General features: G+C 39.6%; 2 protein-coding genes across 4 annotated transcripts in view; both read right to left on the bottom strand.

The window, feature by feature from the left end:
* Nucleotides 1–509: 509 nt before the first annotated feature.
* LOC128692363 (probable phosphoserine aminotransferase) lies at nucleotides 510–20,146 on the bottom strand. 2 transcript variants are annotated; one of them, XM_053781505.2, is made up of 9 exons: nucleotides 19,989–20,146; nucleotides 12,393–12,523; nucleotides 12,189–12,304; nucleotides 10,450–10,611; nucleotides 9,594–9,691; nucleotides 8,008–8,177; nucleotides 6,136–6,288; nucleotides 2,356–2,469; nucleotides 510–684 (listed from the first exon to the last, which is right to left on the bottom strand). In XM_053781505.2, the coding sequence occupies exons 1-9, from the start codon at nucleotides 20,040–20,042 to the stop codon at nucleotides 579–581; spliced, it is 1,104 nt and encodes a 367-aa protein (XP_053637480.2). In that variant the 5' UTR covers nucleotides 20,043–20,146; the 3' UTR covers nucleotides 510–578. The 2 variants fall into 2 exon arrangements, with proteins under 2 accessions (XP_053637480.2, XP_069952539.1); XM_070096438.1 differs by lacking the exon at nucleotides 12,393–12,523 and having other exon boundaries at nucleotides 19,989–20,076.
* Nucleotides 20,147–22,345: 2,199 nt separating this feature from the next.
* LOC128692361 (uncharacterized) overlaps nucleotides 22,346–27,321 on the bottom strand; it is a 6,451-nt gene continuing 1,475 nt past the window's right edge. For both annotated transcript variants that reach the window (XM_053781499.2, XM_053781501.2), the window contains exons 3-6: nucleotides 26,654–26,803; nucleotides 25,629–25,756; nucleotides 23,557–23,665; nucleotides 22,346–23,024 (exon numbers count right to left, since the gene is read on the bottom strand). In XM_053781499.2, coding sequence (XP_053637474.1) covers nucleotides 22,921–23,024; nucleotides 23,557–23,665; nucleotides 25,629–25,756; nucleotides 26,654–26,803 — 491 coding nt within the window. In that variant the 3' untranslated portion in view covers nucleotides 22,346–22,920. The remainder of the gene's footprint in view (nucleotides 23,025–23,556; nucleotides 23,666–25,628; nucleotides 25,757–26,653; nucleotides 26,804–27,321) is intronic.

Below are 27,321 nucleotides of genomic sequence, written 5' to 3' on the forward strand. Positions count from 1 at the left end.
CCACTCCTTTCATTCTACCCCTCTTACCCCTTCTCTGGAGGCTGTACCAAGAGAATATAAGCATTAACAATTAATGCAAAAACTTTCATGTAAATACATGCTGTACTTCAATAAATGATGAAATGGCAATGATGCCTTTATCAAGGATAGGACAATACCAAAAATTTTGCCTATACCCAGTTTTGGGCTGATACCCACTGATACTGATACTGATACTTCAGCATACCCTTGGCATTTATACCAAGAAAAGTAAAGACATTCTTCAACAACCTCTGTGTTCACAGGTTTAATGTCTCATAATAGTCCTGTCATCTTTTCTCTTCATTTTCCATACTTTTACTCTTTCTCTTCCTTTTTATCCTTGATTCGTACACCCTTCCCTCCATCTCCTCCTTATCACCCATCCCTAGGACTGTCCAGGGTTTCTGCACTCCAGTCTAAAAACAAAATAGTTGTAAATAGTTTGCACCAATTGCATGAACCCTACAAATATAAAGGTAAAAAGCATACATTTGAAAATTTTTTATATAGTATGAGCAAATACAGTACTCAGAAATATACAAGAAAACTAAACAGTGTTAGATTTTGTTCTCCTCCCTGAAGTTCTTCATGAAGTTTGCCAGCCGTTGAGTGTCATCAATGGTGATGGCATTGTACAGAGATGCGCGGATCCCACCCACGGATCTGTCGAAAGAATCTAGTAATATTATCTGAAATGAGACTGACATTACTTTAGATTAAGGAAGCAGAAAATATCTGTAAAAGCTCCACCTAGTGACAAGCATAGAATTAATAATGATAATATTTTTCTGGAGGGAGGGGGTAAAGGAGGTTTTGTGTGCGAGGGGCTTGGACTTCCAGCGGGCATGCGTGAGCGTGTTTGATAGGAGTGAATGGAGACAAATGGTTTTTAATACTTGACGTGCTGTTGGAGTGTGAGCAAAGTAACATTTATGAAGGGATTCAGGGAAACCGGCAGGCCGGACTTGAGTCCTGGAGATGGGAAGTACAGTGCCTGCACTCTGAAGGAGGGGTGTTAATATTGCGGTTTAAAAACTGTAGTATAAAGCACCCTTCTGGCAAGACAGTGTTGGAGTGAATGATGGTGAGTTTTTCTTTTTCGGGCCACCCTGCCTTGGTGGGAATCGGCCAGTGTGCTAATAAAAAAAAAAAAAAAATTGCAGCATACAGGTTATGTAGATTACATGTAATAAAATACTGTTAGGCACAAAAGAAAACCACTAGCATGCAGTGCATTTTGGGCAGACAAATTCATGTATCTCCCAGAAACTTGGAAAGTATAATTCCAGTTTATATAACTAAGAGTTTCATACCTAGGATCAAAATCTTGGTACAAAAATACTCAGTACACCAAATGCAAGCAGCATCAGTTCAAAATGCAATTCTGAAAACTGACTTTACTGCTTTGTGTTTGACTGAACTATAATTTTAAATACAGGTACAATACTGTACTGTATGTAGGTAGTTGTGTCTACACAACCTGCTAAAAAATAAAGTACCATTTAGTTTATTAATAGAGCTTAAAGGAACACAGCTCTGCATCCTTCCCTTGAATGGACAAACGGATGAAAGGATAGATGTACCACTTACTGTTAAAAGATTTTGATGGTTCTATGTATGCAGCAATATCTGATTCATTACAAATGTTATAAACCTGATGGAGGAAAGCATTTTTGAAGTTTCACAGCAAGCTGTGGCAATCAAGACCTAACAGACTAACTTCTTTTGTGGATGACTATCAGAGTATTAACAAAGTTACCCATTTGATCAAGTATGTGACTTTCTTAAACATTAGGAATATCTTTAGGTTACTGGACAGAATCCTTAATGAGATTCTTATAAGTGTTTGATCCAAACTCTTGTGCATTCAATGCTATCAACACAACTCTTGGTGCAAGAGTGTCTTAACAGACTATGTACCAGTATGTTATCTAAATAACTAAATGATCACCATTACAGTTTTTCACAAAATATTCCCCACGAGAAGTGGAAGTCAGGAGCGAGGGACTAGTAACCCCTTCTCCTGTATACAATACTAAAGTTAAAAAAAGAAACTTTTGTTTTTCTTTTTGGGCTACCCTGCTTTGGTGGGACACGGTCAATTTGTTGAAAGAAAAGTGGAAATACAGTAGTACTATAGCAAACAAAAATTTGTGTAAATTTTTTTTAATTGATTACTACTAAACATTAAAGACATCAAGATACATCTCTAATAATAACAATACTAAACACAAGTTTTCTTTTTAAGCAAGAAGAAACATGAAAAGTCACGAAGCACCTAGGAGAAGCTATGGCATAAAGTAGGTGTGGCAATGAAGTGTTGGTAGCAGTTACCTGTGGCCCTTGAGTGAGAGAAGACCTTGGTGGGCTGCCTTCTCCAAGAACTTCTTCTCTAGCTCCTCATTACCACCACCTTCACCTACACGGAACACCACATTCATGTAGGATCTGATGCAGAAAAAAAAAAATTAAGTTAACAGTATACACGAGTATAAAAGTATTACACAAAGCAACACCCAAACAAAGAATTTTTAAATTAATTTCATCAACACCGGGCTTGGGAATGCTTCTGCAAATTGCCACGGACCCTATTGGATTTATGAAGCTTTGTGCTGTTGGGAAGGAATCATTTGAAGAAAAAGCCTTTTATGTAGCTTCTTGATTGTTTAACCTGTTACCAGTGTCTGTTAACACAGTCAGGAATCTGTTCATACTTTCAAGTCTAAGTTGAAATAACATCTTTATTCTAGAGCTTATGATCCTGATGATCATACTGGTTCTCTTGAGAATATAAACTTTAATATTTCTTCATCATTGTTGTTACATTTACACCCTGGTGTGCTTGTGAAGTCCTTGAAAAAACAAGAATACCAAAATCCCACATATACTATTATTACCTAGGCCTATTGTACATTTAACAACTTAAAATATTCCCTCTCTCTTCAACACTTCAGTCACTTGTTTGCACAGAACTGCTTAATGCCTCAAATGATGTAGTGGAAGTTTTAGCAGTAAAGATCGAGAACCAAAACCTAGTCATTGTGGTAGTCTACAAGCCTCCGGATGCAACATCCCAGCAATTCCAGGAACAGCTGTTAAAAATTGACCACTGTCTGGAAAATCTGCCAGCTCCTGCCCCCAACATCTTGCTCCTGGGGGATTTCAACTTAAGGCACCTAAAATGGAGGAATATAGCAAATAATGTTGTTGCAGTAATAACACCAGGAGGCAGCTCTGATGAGAGCTCACACACACACACACACACACACACGAGCTTTTAAATCTCTGCACAAAATTCAATTTAAACCAGCAAATAATAGAGCTTACTAGACTGGAGAATACACTAGACCTCATCTTCACTAACAATGATGATCTGATACGAAATGTCACCATATCAAAAACAATATACTCAGATCACAACATAATTGAGGTTCAGACATGTATGCGCGGAGCCCCAGACCGAAATAATGAGATTAGTCACGAGGGAGCATTCACCAAATTCAACTTCAATAACAAAAACAAAGTGGGACCAAGTAAACCAAGTCCTAACCGATATAAGCTGGGAAGATAGACTAAGCAACACAGACCCCAACTTATGCCTAGAACAGATTAACTCAGTGGCACTCGATGTATGCACAAGGCTTATTCCTCTAAGAAAAAGGAGGAGTAGATATAAAATAGAAAGAGACAGGCACTCCCTTTACAGGCGACGGAAAAGAATAACAGAGCGGCTAAAAGAGGTCAATATATCTGAAATGCGTAGGGAGTCACTGGTCAGAGAAATAGCAAGCATCGAACTTAAGCTAAAGGAATCTTATAGGAGTCAGGAATCGCAGGAAGAACTAAAAGCCATAAATGAAATCGAAAGAAACCCAAAGTATTTCTTCTCCTATGCCAAATCAAAGTTGAGAACAACGTCCAGTATTGGGCCCCTACTTAAACAAGATGGGTCCTACACAGATGACAGCAAGGAAATGAGTGAGCTACTCAAGTCCCAATATGACTCAGTTTTTAGCAAGCCGCTAACCAGACTGAGAGTCGAAGATCAAAATGAATTTTTTATGAGAGAGCCACAGAATTTGGTTAACACAAGCCTATCTGATGTTATCCTGATGCCAAATGACTTCAAACAGGCAATAAATGACATGCCCATGCACTCTGCCCCAGGGCCAGACTCATGGAACTCTGGTGTTCATCAAGAACTGCAAGAAGCCCCTATCACGAGCTTTTACCATCCTATGGAGAGGGAGCATGGACATGGGGGTTGTCCCACAGTTACTAAAAACAACAGACATAGCCCCACTCCACAAAGGGGACAGTAAAGCAATAGCAAAGAACTACAGACCGATAGCACTAACATCCCATATCATAAAAATCTTTGAAAGGGTCCTAAGAAGAAAGATCACCACCCATCTAGAAACCCATCAATTACACAACCCAGGGCAACATGGGTTTAGAACAGGTCGCTCCTGTCTGTCTCAACTATTGGATCACTATGACAAGGTCCTAGATGCACTAGAAGACAAAGAATGCAGATGTAATATATACAGACTTTGCAAAAGCCTTCGACAAGTGTGACCATGGTGTAATAGCGCACAAAATGCGTGCTAAAGGGATAACAGGAAAAGTTGGTCGATGGATCTATAATTTCCTCACAAACAGAACACAAAGAGTAGTAGTCAACAGAGTAAAGTCCGAGGCAGCTACGGTGAAAAGCTCTGTTCCACAAGGCACAGTACTCGCTCCCATCTTGGTCCTCATCCTCATATCTGACATAGACAAGGATGTCAGCCACAGCACCGTGTCTTCCTTTGCAGATGACACCCGAATCTGCATGACAGTGTCTTCCATTGCAGACACTGCAAGGCTCCAGGCGGACCTCAACCAAATCTTTGAGTGGGCTGCAGAAAACAATATGAAGTTCAATGATGAGAAATTTCAATTACTCAGATATGGTAAACACTAGGAAATTAAATCTTCATCAGAGTACAAAACAAATTCTGGCCACAAAATAGAGCGAAACACCAACGTCAAAGACCTGGGAGTGATCATGTCGGAGGATCTCACCTTCAAGGACCATAACATTGTATCAATCGCATCTGCTAGAAAAATGACAGGATGGATAATGAGAACCTTCAAAACTAGGGATGCCAAGCCCATGATGACACTCTTCAGGTCACTTTTTCTATCTAGGCTGGAATATTGCTGCACACTAACAGCACCTTTCAAGGCAGGTGAAATTGCTGACCTAGAAAATGTACAGAGAACCTTCACGGCACGCATAACGGAGATAAAACACCTCAATTACTGGGAGTGCTTGAGGCTCCTGAACCTGTATTCCCTGGAATGCAGGTGGGAGAGATACATGATCATATACACCTGGAAAACCCTAGAGGGACTAGTACCGAACTTGCACATGAAAATCACTCACTACGAAAGCAATAGACGATGCAACATCCCCCCAATGAAAAGCAGGGGTGTCACTAGCACGTTAAGAGACCATACAATAAGTGTCAGGGGCCCGAGACTGTTTCAACTGCCTCCCAGCATACATAAGGGGGATTACCAACAGACCCCTGGCAGTCTTCAAGCTGGCACTGGACAAGCACCTAAAGTCGGTACATGACCAGCCGGGCTGTGGCTCGTACGTTGGATTGCGTGCAGCCAGCAGTAACAGCCTGGTTGATCAGGCTCTGATCCACCAGGCGGCCTGGTCACAGACCGGGCCGCGGGGGCGTTGACCCCCGGAACTCTCTCCAGGTAAACACCTCGGCCTCCTAATTAAAGCCTCACGTAGTAGACTCCCTTTAGTTAACTGAATCTAAAGTACATCATAATTTTTCAGGTTTAATTTAAGCCTATTAACTGCTGAAATTCTCTTGTGCACTATCAAAACCTAAAATATGGTTTAAAGTAAACTGTATAACATTTAAAGATCTATACTTTTGTGTTTATCCTTAGTGCTAGAGTATAATTAAGTTTAAAGACTACTGAATGCATATGCATCAAAAGGTTACAATTCACCTGACATATAACAATTAGTATTATAATCTACAAAATAGGAATTAAAATAAGGCCAGTGTAAAACAAAAGATGAATAAAATGTTGACTGACCTACTTCTAGGCTGTATGTTGTTACTGTAGAAGCCACTAGAGTTGTCTATGATGGTATAGATCATTTTGCTCTTTTGTACTGATCGTCTCTCCATCTCCGCCATGCCACCTTCCTTTTTCACCCAAGCTAACACCTCTCCAAGCACATGAATTCTGAAATATAATAATTTAGATGTTATGAAGTTTATAATTCTCTATAAATTCAGAAGTAGGGACACCTCATTAAAGATTATTATTAGTAGTAGTTGTATTACTACAGTGAAAATTCAGTTGAAAGGACTAATGGGTAGAGGCTATCTGGTAATGTTGACTGTTCAATTTTATTTCTAAGACCATAGCAATGATGGAATTCTGGTCAATTTACCCAGTGAACTGCAACAATAATGGACAATTTTAGAAACAATGGATTTTTTTTTCCTTTATGGATTCTGTTTAAGGATTTTTGTCCACTATTTAGACTTTGGACATTTAATAAACTAAAGGAGAGAAAAGGGTGTGTCCATTAAAGCCAACAGTCTGAAAAATAAAAAAAGCAGTTTACCCAGGGGGCCATAACAATAACGGACATTTCTGAATTTAATGAACTGTCCGTTTCTGGTTGTTATCTGGAAACGGATTTTGTCAAATCCAAAATCTGTTAAATCAAGGCTTTGCTATTCATAACAAGTATGTACTAAACATAATTATTAATAAAATAACTAACAAGATCATAGTATTTAAAGTATGCAGGTGCTTGTCTTGAACAGGAAATCTGGCCAACTGAGGTCCTTTGACAGTGTCCATGTGGTCACCCATCCACTTAGTGGCTAGACCAATTAGTGCCAAATGTAAACTCGTACTGTATGCTGATGATAGAGCCCTTTTAGTATCAGCTAGACTGGAAATTCAAAGAACAGAGCTATCATGTTATTGTTTAAACTAGAATTGTATAGACAGCAAACTTTCTCTGCATCTCTGGAAAATGAAGCAATACTATCTGGATCAAAAACAAAACTTAAGAGTTAATATTTTTACTGTAATGTATGATGAGGATCCTTTTTCAATACCTTGGTGAATGTCTAGAAACATTTGTTAACTTTTGCATTTCATGTGAACTAATTGCGAATATGTATTAAATTTAATACGGAAGTTAAAATTCCAATACGTATAGGCAGATACGGCGCTTACTTACTAAAATAATCATATCATGGCTCTTGTGCTATAACAAAGATTACTCCTGCTCATCATGGTATTCTGCCTTAAGAATAAGATTAGAAAGCAATATGTGACCGATATAAAGGTGCACGATTTATCCTGAACATGGGTAGAAGGGAACATATGGGCCAGAACGAATTCAGAAAAATGAGAAATTCGATGTTCAAACCTTTTTGCATCAAATTTTGAAAATGTTAGAAATCAAAAAAAAAAAAAATTTTCACAAGGGCAAGTGAATATAATTTTGTGGCAACCACTGTATGCAGCCAGGCATCTAACTTCTTCTACAAAGCCTTTAAAGACTACGGCTTATCTAATCAGGTAAAGGTTATTACTGAAACAGCAGAAATTAATTCAAGATTTAAGTTAAGGATTTGGTTTCGTATGACAAATCGCTAGAACCATTTCATTATCCATTGCTTTCAACAGAGTCAAGACATTATTATGGTTACACTGAATAATCTGCAGTCACATTACAGCAATAGACATCAAAGGGTATTTAAATAAATACGAGGAAATGGAAAAATACATGATGTATTCTAAGTTAGGCAATCCCCTGATGGTCAATTTTTTTCTTTTGAGAGTGCAATTTCTTCCAAACTGTCATGTATTACCCTACAGTAACATAATAAACCTACAATGATAAAAAAAATATTTCAACTTTTAGTCTTGACTTACGCAAATGAAGGTGGAGTATTGTAGAGCGATTTATTCTTTGACATAATGGTGTAATCCAAAATAGTTGGGCATATAGGTTGTGGCTTTCCCAATAGATCTTCCCTGATAATAACAAGTGTTACACCTGCACAGCCTATGTTTTTCTGAGCTCCTCCATAAATAAGTCCATACTGAAAAAAATAAACATACATTTACAATACAATTTGTATTACTTAAACTGCAGTGTTTATTTAATACAGCACTGCACTTTAATCATATATACTAGATGCTGGCTAAAGATTGCAAACAAGGTGTTTTTTTAATTTTTCTCCATTTTATGAATCTATGACTTATTAATTTTTAATAACATGTGATTATACAAAGCAAATTCACAATAATAACAGCTTATTTTTGCTATACAACTACAAGGTTTATAAAAATTAAGACATGCAACTTTAGGCAATAAGCTAACCAATCTTTTGAAGGTGTCATGTAATTTGAATGTTGCTTACAAGTTTTTTTTTTATAGTAATTACATTACCTAACAGAATACTCCATTCTACTGAATGCTCAGCAACAGTAAATGACCATATGACCTGTCTTTGTAATACTCATTTGTGCTAAATTGTTATCTGTTTACAATAATGTTTTTACCACTGAATATATCATTGCTTAGTTATTCTTAAGTTAATTTTAAGCCTGCCCGCAATGCTCTGCATACAAGGGGCTTTGGTATGTTGCACTGTAATAACTGTATTCCTTTGTACTTCACTGTATCATGTTCAAATAAATAAATAAATAAATAAATAGTGAACAAGACACTAGAAATGCTTGGGTATCTATACTGCTGAAATGTTTTGTGTGCACTACAGGCTTCTTCAGTCATGTTCAAGAAATGGGACAGGGCAACAAGGGGTCACAGTTGGAAGTTGAAGACTCAAGTGATGACTCAAGGGATGTTAGGAAGTATTTCTTCAGTTACAGAGTTGTCAGGAAGTGGAATAGTCTGGGAAGTGATGTAGTGGAGGCAGGATCCTCACATAGCTTTAAGAAGAGGAATGATAAAGCTCATGGAGCAGGAAGTGACCCAGTAGCAGCCATTGAAGAGGCGGGGCCAGGAGCTATGACTCGACCCCTGCAACCACAACTAGACGAGTACAGGAAGCAGTAGTAGTAGTAGTTAGGTGCTATCAGTGTCACCCTCAGTTTGAGGGGTCAGTAACACTGAGGGTGACTGACTGCTTTCTGTAGTCGACTGAAGAAGCCTGATGTGCAGGCGAAATAGTTTAGCAATATAGATACCCAAGTGTTATCATATTCATCACCTTGTCAGTAGTGTATATTGTACCATCAATAAAAGGAATTTTAAATCAGATATACAAAATTAATCTGTATGTACTATACTGCCTAATCACAAACATGGAGCCTTTAGTCAGTTTGTTAATTTTAGGATGTACGTAATGTACTGCACGAATCATTAAGGCTTCAATTCACAACTAATCTAACAAAAAACTTTCTGTATCTAAAATAGATAATATAAACTACATACTGTATAGTACACATAAATACCTGTACTGTATATGCTAAGTCTAGTTTTTGCAGCATACCTTAGACACATCAACAGGCTTGCTGAAGTAATTTGAAGACATATCACATACAAGGGGCACTCCCTTGGGCACCTCGGGCACGTCATGGAATTCCACACCTGCCATGGGAAAACTGGGAGTCACATATGAAGAAGAAATATGCAAATTCAGGTATATTCTTAAGAGTGTAACTTTTTTTTTGCCAATGTTAATTTCCTGACAATACCTTGAAACTCGACGAGATAAATAGGACTGTAGTAGCCACCAAACTGTAGCCTTGAAAAAAAAAAAAAAAAAAAAAAAGTCCAGTTTTGGGAAGGAAGGGTGCATGTTTTTACAGGCATTAACAAATATACTTTACTGGAATCTTTAATATTGTAATCAGATATTTTGATAAGATTACATTATTGCAACTAGGTAAGGTATTACAACTCCTCTAGCACAGTATATCTTACAAGATAATTAAGATTATTTATTGATAATGAACATTGGTTATTCTCAAATAAATTTAGAAAGATTTGAAAAATGACGCATTTTAATGTCTTTTCTCCAAATAACATTTTTTCTTTAATTTACTGCATTAAAAAAATACTGTAGGTCTTCTCAATTACCCTTACAGTAGTTCAAAAACTGCGTAGGGCTGCACTTCCCACTTCCAGGATACAAGTCCGGCTAACCGGTTTCCCAGAATCTCTTCGTAAATGTTACCTTGCTCACTCCAACAGCACATAAAATCAATCATTTGCCTACGCATTCTTACTGGAGGTCTAGGCCCCTCCAAACAAAACCTCCTTTACCCCCTCCCCCAAATTAAACAAATGTTGCCCAATTATCTGGGTTTGAAAGGGCACAAATTTTTTTTTTTTTTGGCACACACCTTCAATGGTCTCGTTGGCACAATAATAGACGTAAGAGGCATCAGGGTCAAAGGTCCAACTGGACCTGTCAGGGACACCAGTGTAGCGCTCAGTCTTGGCCACCACATAGTTGACTTTCCCGTACTTGGCAGCCTCCTTCGCTGCCTTGGATGACCACGACCCTGTATGTATTATGTTTATCATTTATTCTGAACATGCTCTCAAAGCTGGCTGTCTTTGATGCTTGTAAAATTCTGATATAATGTAGTGTTTATGTGACTGATGTTCAGCCACAAAAGAAACATCATCCCTTATAATTTACTCTTATGGTAATCAGCTAAGTAAAGCAGTTATGCCAAAAAGAAATTAATATTCGAATAATGACAATGTATTGCACACCTGGAAGTGTTATTGAATTAAAAAGAGATGTATTGTGTACGAAAACATTGAGGGTTGGAAGTCAGGTGATGGCGTAATATGTACGTTGGTTTAATCAATGTTGTAATTAATCAGACATAATCGAAGCTTACAGAAATATCAGCATAAATTTGGTACTATGAAATAAGTTGATGTGTGGCACATCGGGAATAATACAGATGCATAGTGCAAGTGTCAGATTAATGCTGATAATAGAAAATGAGACGCTGTGTTAACGGATGGAGAATTGACCGCCGCAATGGATGGTAATAGCTTTCGCCTCCCAGTGTGTTTTAATTCTCACACAACAGGTAATTAACTATTTATTGACCAATATTAATTGTCTGCCTATAGGGAGACGTTAAGATGTAAAGTCCAAGTAATAGTTGGGTGTCTTTTATGTACACTCGCATAATTTTATTATTTTATGTAATATGACTGGTGTGTATAATCAATTAAACCAGTGGACCAACAATTACTTAACATTGTCAGGTACAATAATTTTTTCTTTACATACACAGGGTCCGCAACCAAATTTAATAACGCAAGCAGTGTACTAGCTTGAAGTATTTTGTTGAATAATTTCAAGAACTATGTTCAAATAATTTAAGATCCAGGTGTGAGTGTTTGGGGAACAGAATGTGGGCATCGAAGGAGGGGACATTATGACCCATTAGGGTCATACAGCTCTGCAGGGCAGGGGGCGATGCAGGGTCATATTATAAACAAGGGTGGAGAGGATAACAGGTGTATAGTTAAGAAGGGCTGTGAGAGCTAAAGGAAGTATTATCAAAGTTTGTGTAATAAATCGATTGCTGTCAAAAAGTCAGAGAGGGAGTCTGAGTAAAGGTGGGGACTGTCAGCAAGGAGGGAAGATAAAGTTAATAGTGTTAGAGGAGCAGTGACGACGTCGGCGGTAAATCTGTGCTCGTTGGTAGACAGAACAGGAACAGTGCAGGGACCCACTGTCCCACTTGTCTGCGAGGTACAACTATAGCAGTAAGTGTAATCTGTTTTAGATGTGCCAGAGTTCTCCCCAGTTGTGTGTGTGAATGTTAATTCACCTGCATTGTTCAAGAGTTTCCAGCTAATCAACTTTATGATGAATGAGTGTACATAAATGTGAAAGACACCCCTTTCACCATTCTCATATCCTGTCCAGGGAATTGCTATTAATTAGATATCTCACTACATGTTTTCCTTCCTCTTCCCTTCATTTACTGGCACCTCTCTTCCTCATTTCTCTCCCTCCCTCTTTCTATAAATCTTTCTCTTCCCATTTTCTTCCCTCTTTACCCCAATTATGTCTGTTTATCTTTCTATCCCTCCCATTGCTACTCACCGGTAACTATGTAATCTGCTTTGCCCGTCCTGGAGATGAGGTTGAGAGGGACTGCAGCAAACTGTCCTGATCCGCCACCTTGCATGAAGAGCACACGATAGTTGTCTGGTACACACCTGTGGGTTTTCGTAAATACGTGTTTTTAAGGAACATTTAGATCCTGTGGCTGAACTTTAAGGTTTACCCTGTTTAACAAGTACTTACAGCAAATCTCTGACAACAGCCTCGGTTTTATCCATGAACTTTGCAAAATCCTTAGATCGGTGAGAAAGTTCCATGATGCTTACGCCAGTGGTATCGAAGTTTATCAGTTGTTCTTGCACCTGTGCAAGCACCTGCAACAATACATAATTATTAGTCTTGCAGCAGTACATGTAACATTGCCTTGTAGTGGTACATGCGATTCTCTCATACGCTCGACTTAATCCCATTTGCTAGTGGCTTTCTTTGTGCTTAACAGTTTTACTACACGTAACTACATATTGTATACTATGCAAAGAAATAAATTTTTGAATTTACCCTTCCTCACTGAAATTCTCATGTGCTCCATCTGCAGTCTTCTCTGAGCTTCCCCAAACTTCATGACTTTGCACTTGCTGGTGTTAAACTACAGGAGACATTTGTCAGACCAGGCTTGCAGCCTGTCCGGATCCCTTTGTAGTCCTACCTGATACTCATCCGCTTGAATTCTCCGCATTAGCTTCACATCGTCTGCAAACAAAACACCTGAATTTATCCCTTCAGTCATGTCATTCACATATACTAGAAACAGAACCCCTAGGACTGACCCTTGTGGAACCCCGCTCGTCACAAGAACCCACCGATATCTCGTCACGTACCATCACTCGTTTCCTTCCTGTCAGGTATTTACCTGGAGTTTACCTGGAGAGAGTTCCGGGGGTCAACGCCCCCGCGGCCCGGTCTGTGACCAGGCCTCCTGGTGGATCAGAGCCTGATCAACCAGGCTGTTACTGCTGGCTGCACGCAATCCAACGTACGAGCCACAGCCCGGCTGGTCAGGTACCGACTTTAGGTGCTTGTCCAGTGCCTGCTTGAAGACAGCCAGGGGTCTATTGGTAATCCCCCTTATGTATGCTGGGAGGTAGTTGAACAGTCTCGGGCCCCTGACCCTTATTGTATTGTCTTTTAACGTGCTAGTGACACCCCTGCTTTTCATTGGGGGGATGTTGCATCGTCTGCCGAGTCTTTTGCTTTCGTTGTGAGTGATTTTCGTGTGCAAGTTCGGTACTAGTCTCTCTAGGATTTTCCAGGTGTATATAACCATGTATCTCTCCCACCTGCGTTCCAGGGAGTACAGGTTCAGGAACTTCAAGCGCTCCCAGTAATTGAGGTGTTTTATCTCCGTTTTGCGCGCCGTGAAGGTTCTCTGTACATTTTCTAGGTCAGCAATTTCACCTGCCTTGAAAGGTGCTGTTAGTGTGCAGCAATATTCCAGCCTAGATAGAACAAGCGACCTGAAGAGTGTCATCATGGGCTTGGCATACCTAGTTTTGAAGGTTCTCATTATCCAGCCTGTCATTTTTCTAGCAGATGCGATTGATACAATGTTATGGTCCTTGAAGGCGAGATCCTCCGACATGATCACTCCCAGGTCTTTGACGTTGGTTTTTCGCTCAATTTTGTGGAAGGAATTTGTTTTGTACTCTGATGAAGTTTTAATTTCCTCATGTTTACCATATCGGAGTAATTGAAATTTCTCATCGTTGAACTTCATATTGTTTTCTGCAGCCCACTGAAAGATTTGGTTGATGTCCGCCTGGAGCCTTGCAGTGTCTGCAATGGAAGACACTGTCATGCAGACTCTGGTGTCATCTGCAAAGGAAGACACGGTGCTGTGGCTGACATCCTTGTCTATGTCAGATATGAGGATGAGAAACAAGATGGGAGCGAGTACTGTGCCTTGTGGAACAGAGCTTTTCACTGTAGCCGCCTCAGACTTTACTCTGTTGACTACTACTCTGTGTTCTGTTTGAGGAAATTATAGATCCATCTACAAACTTTTCCTGTTATTCCTTTAGCACGCATTTTGTGCACTATTACGCCATGGTCACACTTGTCGAAGGCTTTTGCAAAGTCTGTATATATTACATCTGCATTCTTTGTCTTCTAGTGTATGTAGGACCTTGTCGTAGTGATCTAGTAGCTGAGAGACAGGAGCAACCTGCTCTAAACCTATGTTGCCCTGGGTTGTCTAATTGATGGGTATCTAGATGGGCGGCGATCTTGCTTCTTAGGACCCTTTCAAAGATTTTTATGATATGGGATGTTAGTGCTATTCCCTAATCCATCGCAGTGCATTTCCTGTCATTACTGCTGTGGAAAATACTGTATATATTTTCCAGAAATTCAGTATTTATATGTAAATAGATGGCCATACTGTATTTAATAATATTTATGTCATAGAAAACGGAAAGCCTGCGTCTGCGCAGACAAGACTCGCCATCTTGGTTTTGAATTGGATACAACGTTGGTGTAATGGGAAGAATTTTTCGTGCTCTAGAGGTTAAAATTGTGTTGACACCTCTCAAATAGGAGGCGAAATTGGTGGATGTGCATTCCTGCATAACTTGAGATATCAGACGACTGGACAAGACAGCTCCAGGAACCTCAGATAAGCTCTCTAGATTTGTGTATAATTCTGGCCAGTGTTTTCATAAATTTAGTTAGTGAGGTTTTTCTGAGTATGATGCAACTTAATATCCAGTCAAATTGTTGAGTGATATTAAGATATATTTTCCTTCTGTTATGTAATTGTGTATATATATAACCATTTATTTTTAATATACAGTCCACAAATTTATATATTTACCAGTATTCCTGGTGTATGTATATTTCATTTAATTAATAGGGCCAGAGCAACTTGTGGTTATGACAGTGGTAGGTATCGAAGGGGGACATTTTTTGCGACCTAGGTGTCCCAAATTCCTACTTGTCTATGTAACATTGATAAATAATAATTATCTATGTTATCATTTACTGTTATGTACATAATTAGTTACATTCAGATAAATGCAATTTTCCACAACTGCCGGCTTCTTCAGTTTTTGCACTAATCTCTTGTGTGGAACTATGTAGCATGAAATATACATATACGTATATATAATTATATATATATATATATATATATATATATATATATATATATATATATATATATTATATATATATATATATATATAAAATGAGGAAAAAAGAAACAAGAGAAGAGACCTATAGACCCTTGTAACCACATAGGTGATACAGAGCGCTGTATATCCTTCACAAAAACAGTACAAATACACAATAACTTTATTTTATACTCTGCGCCTTTTTTTTTTTTAAGCTAAAAATAATCTTCCTTCATTGTTAACATGATGCACCATCCTTGACCCCTTCACCTGTCATGGGATCTGGCAACACTCACAGCCCTAACTGGTTCATACCACTATACTACTCACTGGAGAGAGTGCCATAATCAAGTTTGATTTAATGAAGGGGAGGATAACTCGATACCATGTATCTAAGAGCCATTCGCCAGTACCATGGTACTCCACCTTAAAAAAAAAAGTAAGCAATCCACAAAAAAAAACCTAGCCGCAATGCATCTGACAAAAAAATATGCAAGGTCGAATTTTGAATATATATTGATGTTGGTGCAAGAATGTGGTCTCAGACGCAGTCTCGCACAGAGAGAAGTGTTTAGAAGAGAAAAAGTTTTCTCCTCAGCCAACTTGTGTACTGCTCCAGCCAGTGTCCAGTTGTTAAGTGCTGGTAAGAATTGCTGATGACCTGGGTTGTGGCCTTGTACCCTCTGCTATTAAGAAATGCTGACCTAGACCCATCTCCTAAGGCAGATCTCGCAGATCTAAAAAATATGATGTACCATAACACACCCCAATGGAAATAAGTTACTTTGTGCAACTTTGTTGGTTATCCTAGGTAACTTATACATTTACTAGGTATGATAATTTGTGTAACTATTTATGTGTACCTGTACCTAAATAAACTTACTTATGATTAGTTACATTTAGCTGAGACATAATTTGTTTTTAAATTCTTGAATATGTTCATCCGTGTTATTCATAAATCTGGTAGTGAACCCTCATATATATAATGGACTAAGTGGGGGGAACTGCTAATGGTAATCGTGGTGGAAAGGGAAGAGTGTTTTGTAGCGATAGTAACAGACTTTGATCAGTGTTCCGGATCGACTGTCCAGAACAATGATCAAAGTCTCTTATATCAAGGAGGTCTCTTGTATCAAGGATTTATGAAGCCGAGAATGTCAAGAGGAAGGTGAGACTGGTGTGAGACAGCCAGGAAGGTGTTCTCCTGGACTGCATATAGTTAATAGACTTGAAGTTAGGTTAGGTTAGGTAAGGTTCGTCAGGAAACAGGACAAATGTTTCCTGACGCGGGTCTTAGTCAGATGATGACCCGCCTTTGGAGCTTTTGGTCATCTGACCGAGGCCTTCCGCTGGCTTACCGGTCCACCCCTTTAAAAATTATAGTCTAGACTTGAAGTATATTGTAAGGACCAAATTCTAGACATACCTCTTGCTTCTCCCCTACCCATTCTCCCTAGTAATATGGCCCCATTTCTGTATAGTAATTAAGCTGTAGGAATGCAAGCGTAAACTCTTGTAATAGTTGAAATGTTCAGTAAATAGGAAACAATGTTTTTCTACCCCTACTTTCCTTGATCTCAAATTCCCATCTACATTGTTATATTTTGTCTATTATAATAAGATTAGGTTGAAAATGGAGGAGTGTCAGATTAGGTGATTAGAGGATAGTAGTGAAGCAGTCACTGATTAACCTAAGATCCCACTGCAGGTAATTGCTCTGGATAATTGATAATTTTTAATTTTAATTGGGGCAAATTTGGATTTAAAGAATCTAATTGTGGGTCTGACAAAGTTAGCCTTTCAATAAGGTGTGCGGGTGGGGGGGGGGGGAGCTGAGCGCACTCGCTGGAACCTCTAAATCTATTTTAAGATAACCGGTTTTGTTTGCTGGCGCGGACTCTGATCAGCACAGCCTGATGCTGTGTTAGTCTTCACAAGACGCCCAAAAAAACAAAAATATATATGCAAATAATTCACACCCAAAGTGGAAGGTCATTTAACACCATCAGCCCTCTCTGTCTCTAACTTGTATTAGTCATATAGACACTGATTGCTCGCTCCGTTACCTCGTACCAGCACTTAGTGAAGTCAGTAGTGCCCACCGTATGATACTCACTACTGGATACATATTATATTATATTTAGGAGGAAGTGCTAAACCCATAGAGGTCATACAGTACCTCTGGACTCAGAGGTAATTAGGTACGATCCAAGGAAGGGCAGAATATGTCTAATTGCTTGGTTTAAAAAACCCTCTACGGCATCAAGGAATGAAGTACCTGGGAAAACAGACAAGGCAAGTGAAAGTAGGTGAAGGAAACAAGCCATGAGGGCGACCACTGTCGCCTCACAGACCGGGCCGCGGGGGCGTTGACCCCCGGAACTCTCTCCAGGTAAACTCGTTACTGCTGGGTAATTCTAGTCTAGTTTATCTGCTTTGGTGCAGGTTGTGCAGTAGTCGTTTTCGAATACGAACAGCAAATAAAATTTTACCTACTGGCCAATGACATGGTCTTGGATGCTCTGGGAGACGAGTAAATTGCAGAGGAGGCATGAACTGACTTTGTAAAGGGTGTCTTGTGCGACCATGGTGTAATAGAGCACAAAATGCATGCAAAATGAATACCTGGAAAAGTGGACAGATGGATATTTAACTTTTTTTAACAAGCAGAACCTAAAGAGTAACAGTAAAAATTAGGAGCTACCGCTGTGAAAATCTTTTTCAAGTCACAGTGCTCGCCTCTGTCCTCTTTCATATTCCTATATCAAACTTAGGCAGGGATATAAATCTTGAAACAATATCAGCCTTTGCAGACGAAACAAAATATGTATAAGAGTGGCGTCCATCGAGGACACAGTAAATCTTCAAACTGACGTAAACCATCTTTCAGTGGGCCATCCACAACAATTTGATGTTAAACGAGAAAAAAAATAACACTGAAAAAATGGTAAAATTTAAGACAAATTTGAATAATGCAATAGTAGAAATTTAATGAGAGAGTCGGGGTTGGATTTAACCATACGCTCAACAAACTACAGTTTGAAGGGCCCCTTCAAACTTACAGTTTGAAGGGGCCTCTCAAAAGTTTAGTAATTTTTTTTTCCATTTGGTTATGAATAAATTCGGCTCTGAACCCATACTTAATATTTTGTTTTTTCAAAAATTATTGTACGATTTAACTGTTAAGGTATTAAAACAATCTTGCCAAAATGTGACTATTAAAAAAAATAATACCTGGAGTCCGCCTGGAGGGTATTCCAGGGATCAACTTTCCCGCGACCCGGTCCACAACCAGGCCTCCCGGTGGATCAGGGCCTGATCAACCAAGTTGTTATATATATAAACAAAATTTATTAAAAAATCTACAGCACTTACTGACTGGAGTAATCCAATTAAATACAGCCATGAAAACTTTGACGATCATAGGACAAAACGTGGTTCATCTCTCGAGTCAACTAATGGAACATAACATAGCAACAGCATTAACCACACTGGCGGAGCGTGGGTTACCTTTCAGTGAATATCATGAAACATTTGGCTTACCAGTAATGGCAACTACATTGACTTGTTAAAACTCACTCCTAAGTTTGATCTATTTCCTTCGAGCCACATAAAACAGACAATTTGAAACTCCTCCATATCTGTCCAGAACAATATGTGATGACTTTATTCAACTGTGTTCAAGAAGAACTGGACAGGCACCTAAAGTCAGTACCTGACCAACCGGGCTGTGGTTCGTACATCAGCTTGCGTGCGGCCAGCAGTAACAGCCTGGTTGATCAGACCCTGATCCACCATGAGGCCTGGTCTCAGACCGGGCCGCGGGGGCGTTGACCCCCGAAACTCTCTCCAGGTAAAAAAAAGAATGTTTTGAATGATTTGAAAAAAAAAAGATACTTTAGTTTAACAGAAGGTTCTACACCACATCTTACACATGCTGATCATCTGACTGTTATAGTAAGATAAAGGGTGGTGATGCGAAGTGCTCCTGGTGGCTGGTGACGAGTGTCATGGAGGTTGATGATAGGAACAACATCGTGCCGGACTGGAGACCATGCAAGAGCCTTATGTCCCCCAGCATTAAATAAAAAGGCACAATACCGTGACTGGAACAATACACAAATAATCCTCACATGGGAGAGTAGTAGTAGTTTACGTCGGACTTTAACATCGTTGTAACCTCCTCTCATGTGCGGGTTATTTGTGTATTGTCCCCACCAACCCTTCAACACACAACTCTTCCTGCTTGGACTCGAATCTCACTGCATCAATTTCAAACTTTAGTTGTCTGAAGGACAGTTCGCACCCAAGCCAGTGGAAATTTCGTTGAAGGTCACGAAGGTCAGGCCACTATGCATGATAATCTCTAATTTACTCCAGCAAGGGACGTGATAAAGCAAAAAATCAATTTGTGGTCCCTCAAGCATAACAGCTTTGTAAACCACTTGCTATCTCAAATACCACAGCAACTTAATTAAGTCCATTAAATGAAATATAAATACATGGTTGTGGCTAATTCCACTGTTGGTTGTAGCGCATGGCTTTGCACTCCCTAAAATTCGTTCTATGCATAATTAATTCGTGCAGTGCGTCTCATCTTCACACTAAAAAAAATGACAACTGACATCCTTTAAAAGAGGGATCGTAAATCGTCACTATGAGACTTTCTTACCTCGTCTGGTATTTTTGCAGGTCCTGGTGAGAAGTAACTTATGTGTTGAGCCATGACGGTGTGTGTGTGCTGTGCCTGCACTCACTCATATGGCTGAGCTTGTATCCAGCTCTCCCAACCACACACCCACACAATGCCACACTTCCTTTCTTTATTCTGTTTGAAGCCCTTTCGACTACACAAGGGTTATTCAGGCTGCATATAACCTGTGCGCCACCATACAATACTGCGTCAATCCCTAAAATAGGGATTAAGATAAACTATTAGCATAAAAATGAGAAGAGATATACACCTCTCGGTGTATTATCCTGTGCTCCACAATCTTATGTCTACCTGTTAAGTAGGTTGGGCTGTGTGGTCAGCAGGATGCTTCTCTTGCCAAATTTACATTCTTGCCTCGTGTTTTTCGTATATGCCTGTATAGATAACAATGAAGTTTGAGGATTCGATCTTGACCAGAGGCTCCTAATAGTACTGTACGGTATTGTGATTATTAAACGAAACATTGTGAAATAATAGAGCTTAGTGCCGCGCCGTTGTTGCCAACCAGATTTTGATATTTTCATAACATAGTTTGCTTTCTGTATTTTTTTGTTTTGTTTTAGTAAAAGATCTCATGAAATACAAAACATAATTTTTTAATAAGTTAAATTATTTGTGTCTGCATCGAAGATAAAATCTGAGCTGCAATTGCTCACTTTTTTACTTAAATATTACTGGTAACACCTCATGAGATGAGTGGAGATAGTGACGTTGTGTATTACACCAGGGCATTTGCTGCTTCCTGCTGTACACTACTGGTATAACAAGAGGGGTTTCTGTGTACTGTTGGTATCATACCAGGACAGTTGCTTTCTGCTGTACACTGCTGGTATAACAGGGTAGTTGCTGCTTCCTGCTGTATACTGCTGATATAACTGGGCAGTTGCTGCTTCCTGCTGTATACTGCTGGTATAACAGAGCAGTTGCTGCTTACTGCTGGTATAACAGGGCAGTTGCTGCTTACTGCTGGTATAACAGGGCAGTTGCTGCTTACTGCTGGTATAACAGGGCAGTTGCTGCTTACTGCTGGTATAACAGGGCAGTTGCTGCTTACTGCTGGTATAACAGGGCAGTTGCTGCTTACTGCTGGTATAACAGGGCAGTTGCTGCTTACTGCTGGTATAACAGGGTAGTTGCTGCTTACTGCTGGTATAACAGGGCAGTTGCTGCTTACTGCTGGTATAACAGGGCAGTTGCTGCTTACTGCTGGTATAACAGGGCAGTTGCTGCTTACTGCTGGTATAACAGGGCAGTTGCTGCTTACTGCTGGTATAACAGGGCAGTTGCTGCTTACTGCTAGTATAACAGGGCAGTTGCTGCTTACTGCTGGTATAACAGGGCAGTTGCTGCTTACTGCTGGTATAACAGGGCAGTTGCTGCTTCCTGCTGTATACTGCTGGTATAACAGGACAGTTGCTGCTTCCTGCTGTATACTGCTGGTATAACAGGGCAGTTGCTGCTTTCTCCTGTACACTGCTGGTATAACAGGGCAGTTGCTGCTTCATGCTGTGTACTGCTGGTATAATAGAGCAGTTGCTGCTTCCTGCTGTATACTGCTGGTATAACAGGGCAGTTGCTGCTTACTGCTGGTATAACAGGGCAGTTGCTGCTTACTGCTGGTATAACAGGGCAGTTGCTGCTTACTGCTGGTATAACAGGGCAGTTGCTGCTTACTGCTGGTATAACAGGGCAGTTGCTGCTTACTGCTGGTATAACAGGGCAGTTGCTGCTTACTGCTGGTATAACAGGGCAGTTGCTGCTTACTGCTGGTATAACAGGGCAGTTGCTGCTTACTGCTGGTATAACAGGGCAGTTGCTGCTTACTGCTGGTATAACAGGGCAGTTGCTGCTTACTGCTGGTATAACAGGGCAGTTGCTGCTTACTGCTGGTATAACAGGGCAGTTGCTGCTTACTGCTGGTATAACAGGGCAGTTGCTGCTTCCTGCTGTATACTGCTGGTATAACAGGGCAGTTGGTGCTTACTGCTGGTATAACAGGACAGTTGGTGCTTACTGCTGGTATAACAGGACAGTTGCTGCTTCCTGCTATATACTGCTGGTATAATAGGGCAGTTGCTCTATACTGCTATACACTCCTTAAAAAATATGATCACGATTATAACAGTTTGATACTGTCTTCTGTATACTAATACATTTTGTTTCTATGTATAGTTTGATATACTACTTAGTTTATGGTCTTGATGTCAAAGGGGACATAAAGTCACTATTTAAGAAATGATTTAATTAATAAATTATAAAATATATTAAAGCAATGTGAAAATCTGAGACATCCAGGTTCCAGTAATATTATATAATAAATTAAAATATTTTTAATAAATATAAATAAATATTCAAAATATACACAGAAGTAGTTTTGATAATTATGTTGATTGCAGCTCAGCGCTTTTGTATCAAGATGTTGAGGCTGTAGGCTGACACCCTATCCTTAAGATAACAGGTGTATACGTATGACATCACAGCTTCCTGTGTGAGATACATGTGTAGCACGCATGTGTCACCTGTTTAGATATCCATAAAAGCGCCACCAGACAGGAAACGCACGTCTTATAATGCGTCATCACCAACGTGGTGACACAAGGCCATACAAGGTCAATAGCAGCCAGGAGGCAGTAGGCTTACACAATGTCCATAGCATGCAAGACAGTCAGTAAACCTGCCACTCATGAACAGCAGGTAGGTAGGAGATAGTACACGTGCAAATCGGCAACAGCAGGCATGAGTCATGAAGCCTCCATAACGTCAATAATAGGATACAGGCCTACAATTCAGCGACACTGGGTAGGAAATAGGCCTACGTAACGCCACAGCGAGTAGAAGACTAATCCTGTGTAACGTCACAGTAGGCCTACGTAACATCACCAGCGGATGACTAAGAATGGCTACAATGAAAACTTTCAAATAGCATTTGGTCAGAGAAGCCGCTTGTGTGACTGAGCAGAGACACCTCGGTGTATGAGGCTGACAGGAACAGTCCTGTGGATCAATAAATGCACATTAGAACCCAAGTTTACTTACACGCTCGTGGTGGATACAATGGTTAAGTCATTTACGCAAAAGGAGTCAATGCAATATTTGTTGTAACTTATTTTTTATTGTTGATTTAATAATTTAATGCAAAGCGCTAAAGCCTTGTGGATCATTCAGCTGAAGGGGTGGAGGATCGATCCTCCTGCTAAGTGCGGTGATGTGGAATCTTTAATGTCGGCAATAATGCCAATACTTAAATTATATTTAGGTCAGCTCTTATTATGATTCTGTCAGGTCTTTTCTATGATTCTATCAAATCATTTATGATTAAATTAGATCTGTTTTTATTGTATCATTTTTTTGTGATTATATAATTTTTTTTATGAAATTTTATGATTCAATCAAAACGAGTTGTGATTCTCTCACACATTATTGAGACTGTGTATACTGCAATATATGAAGAAATTGCTCTCAATAAGAGTTTTAATAACTTTTTCAAATGCATGTGCAGCAAGAACCATTGAGTGCTGCATCTTACCTGTATGAAGGTGTTTGATCTTGGTGTAGCGGTCCCCAACATCACTGTACACTAGGAAGAACCTGTCATCTGTCTGCATGGCTTGCTCCATCTCCACCCTCGTCCCTTCCTGAAACGCAACGCTGGTATAAGAACACCTTTATATAAATATACTTTTTATCAGATTGGAAGGAGGGAGTATGATAGGTGAATGTGTTCAGATATTTGAAAGTTGACTCGTCGGCTGATGGAACTGCGAAAGAAGAGGTGAACTACAGAACTGAGGGTAAAAAAAGGTGAGTAGTGCAATGAGGTATCTGTGGAGACAAAGAACGTTACTCGCGTGGACAAAAGGGGGGCAATGTATTAGTGTATAGTGGTACGAACACTTACATGGGTATGAGGCATGGGTTTTACATCTTGAAGGGGGCAGTTGAGATATGGTACCTATGGCAATCTGTGGTGTGAATAACATGCAGAAAATTCGTAGTTTGGAGATTAGAAGGATGTGTGGGGTTACTAAAAATATTATCCAGAGAGCTGAGGAAGTTATTAAGGTGATTTGGACAGTAGAGAGGCTGGAGAAAAATAGGATGACTTGGAGGATATATAAATCTGCAGTGGAGGGAAGGCAAGTGTCCCGTAGCTCGATCGCTAGTGCACTCAGCTCACACTGAGGTCCAGGGTTCGAATCTCCTCCGGTACGGCTGGAAAACATTAGTGACATGTTATCCCTGTTCATGTCATGTGGGGGGTTCGAAACGTGGATTGGGTAAGAACTCTCACGTAGGCTGGTTAGTACGTATAATTATAACGGAAAATATGGGAAGCACAGGCCCGCCCTGCCTCTCTGCTCTCTATCTTAAAACTGACTCCCAAGTGATGCCAAGGGGTGAGCGGCGTTCAAAAACATGCTATGGTCAGCTGCAACGTGAAACAGTCAGTGATTCACGCAGACGGTTGTTAGTCATACTACTGGTAACTGGTTACCGGCAACTGGTTACTAGGAACTGGTACTTCTGAGATTCACCCATCAGTGTAAAATGGGTACCTGGCGTGGTGGTGTTAGTCGACTGGTGTGGGTCGCAACCTGGAACAAAACTGACCTTATTTGCCCGAAATGCTCATCATAACAAGGGGCTTCCTATATGTACTAGTAGTATGTCATTGATGTCAGCTCTCTCCAGGTAAACTCCAGGTCCAGGTATGGTCTGTATACCTTGTACTTGTGGTAAATAAAGATATTATCATTATTATTATTAAGTAGTTTTTATGACGACGCAAGGTAAAGTTTCTTAAGGGATTCAGCAAAACCGGTTAGCCGATGAATCCTGGAAGTGGAAAGTACAGTAACTGCACTCTGAAGGAAGTGTGGGGATATCGCAGTTTAGAGAAGCATTGGAGCTGTAATGTCAGTGTGCCTCTTGCAAGGTGATAGAATGATGGTAATTTTTTTTTTTTTCAGGTTACCCTACCATTGTGGGAGACGGCCGGTGTGTTAAAATACTTTTTTATATATGAATTAAATGCATGTTGAAGGATAAAGCTATATTAATCTCAGTAGCAGTACTAATAAATTATGAGAGATTGATAGTATGTTTACAGTAAGACAGTGTATTAGTAAACAGCTTCGACATCCGTTATTGATTTCACTCAATCATAAATAAATCAACAACTAAAAGTTAAGAACCACATAGTTCACACTCGACCAATCATCATCACTAACTCTTCACTCGAAGCATAATTTCCAGTCGGCGTCTACACAGTCACCTCACAGAAAGTTTGTACAGACAAGATGTCAGCATCTGGAGTGTTAGGAACAGCCTTAACACATTATTTATGTAAAACTAAAAGTAAAGTGTATTATAAAAATAAAATAAAACACTAAATAGCCCACCTATTGTTTAGTATTGTATACTCCCAATGGCAATAAGTCACTTTGAATTTTGTGGCGTTATCCTGGGTAATTTACTGTGATAATTATACTTATGTGAACCTGTGCCTAAATAAACTTACCTATGCTAACATGATAATAATAATTTGCATAAATGTTATTTAAAGGCTGTTTTTCACCAGATTGTTAAGGAACTGACCATGAGGGAGAGGCTGCCAGAGGCGCTGCCGTGGAGGAAGCGGCCACCATCATGAGTCTCCAGCACCACAACTTGACCACCTTCAGGGTAGGGCCTCAGCACTTCGAACGTGTGTACTCGGAAACACGCTGTTAAAACAACGCACACATACACACGTTATATTTTGAAAAAAAAAAAAACACTTATATTAGCACTAGTAAATTTAGCTTCTTGATAAGAAACATGTGCAACGGGTAATTTTTTTCCGAAACGTTTCGCTTACACAGTAGGCTTCTTCAGTCGAGTACATAGGAGGTAGAAGCAGTAGAGATATAATGATGTAATCAGTCCATAATCCCTGAAAGCTACATCCTGAAGGATGATGGGCTGATGACATCGTCTTTACATCTCTACTGTTTCTGCTACCTCCTCTGTACTCGACTAAAGTAGCTTACTGTGTAGGCGAAACGTTTCGGAATGAAGTAACCTAACTGTTACACATGTCTTATCAACCTGTCGGTACTGTCTACGATAATCATATTCACACATTCAGTCTCCACTATTATTTTCTAACATTACTGTTTCATTATGCTAACATAATTTTCTACCTCTGCATACTTGTATTTAGCTTTAATCCCTCCTGGTTTTACATTATGTGTCTTCATTTTCCGGTATTACACAGTCTGGATATTTGTAGTTATTACACATATCCTAACCCTTGTCCGATGCTACATTCTATTTTGGTCTTAGCGCCTAAAGTCGTGACATAAATTCAGGTAGTCAACACATAAAAAATTGTCACTATAACCTACAACTTTAATAACATAACTTTTCAATATGAAAATGTTATCACGGATTATAATCTTAAATTTTATGATAACAATTATATGATACAACATTGTGTTAGCCAAATTGTATGTTTTCAAGGGGAGTAGACTTCCTGACCACACTAAGATCCAGTACACTTTAAAGTAAGCTTTCAGTGAATATACACAGAAAAATACACCTCTCGGTATATATCTGTGCCTGAACTGTGTTCACGTTACCTGCTGAGGTGCGTTCGCTCTGGGGACCAACAATCAGGTTATTAGTTTCTGTGACTTGTAAATAATCTGCGGTTCCTCCCTTCACTTTGATCTTCCTGTTTACTTGTGAAGCGTAGCTGACCTCTCTGGCAGCCTCTGTCAAGATGGACCCTGCAAAAGAAACACGAGGTAACTTACTAAATTCAGTACTGCAAGGCTTCACCTTACGGAGGTAACCCTCGCGATCAAGGACAACCACCGAATTGCCTTTGTCAAAAGAAAGGCTGACAATATTGGTATTATATTTAAGAGACGAAAAGGCAAGTTGATAGCGTTTAATTAAGAATAGCCCCCCTTCCTCGACGCTATCAACTTACCTTTCTTCTCTTAAATCTAAAAGTAATATTGTCATCCTCAATTGAAACTCAGTACTCTCAGCAAACTGTGCAAGATTTTGATTAAACGCTTCATTTATTACCGAGATGACCTTCAATAGGGGAAGAGTAATCTGATGCTGGTAAAGGTCTCTAGATCCAAGAAGTTTGAGCTACCCTCCTCTTCCTTGAATCAATCATGCATGCCTCCCATCCTTAACCTTTCCCCAGGTCCCGTATGCCCATTACTGGTTGTGAGTTTCCCCATTAATTTAATAACCAATCTTATATCACAACAGCAAAGAAGACAATAAT

Source organism: Cherax quadricarinatus, chromosome 53, assembly GCF_038502225.1.
Source record: "Cherax quadricarinatus isolate ZL_2023a chromosome 53, ASM3850222v1, whole genome shotgun sequence".
Taxonomy (NCBI): domain Eukaryota; kingdom Metazoa; phylum Arthropoda; class Malacostraca; order Decapoda; family Parastacidae; genus Cherax; species Cherax quadricarinatus.

Coding starts and splice junctions, on each gene's coding strand:
- LOC128692363 (XM_053781505.2), bottom strand. CDS start 20,042: ATGGCTCAACACATAAGTTACTTCTCACCAGGACCTGCAAAAATACCA. Junction 6,289..8,007: donor AATACTCCACCTTCATTTGC/GTAAGTCAAGAC, acceptor ATTATATTTCAG/AATTCATGTGCTTGGAGAGG. Junction 2,470..6,135: donor AACATACAGCCTAGAAGTAG/GTCAGTCAACAT, acceptor TTTCTGCATCAG/ATCCTACATGAATGTGGTGT.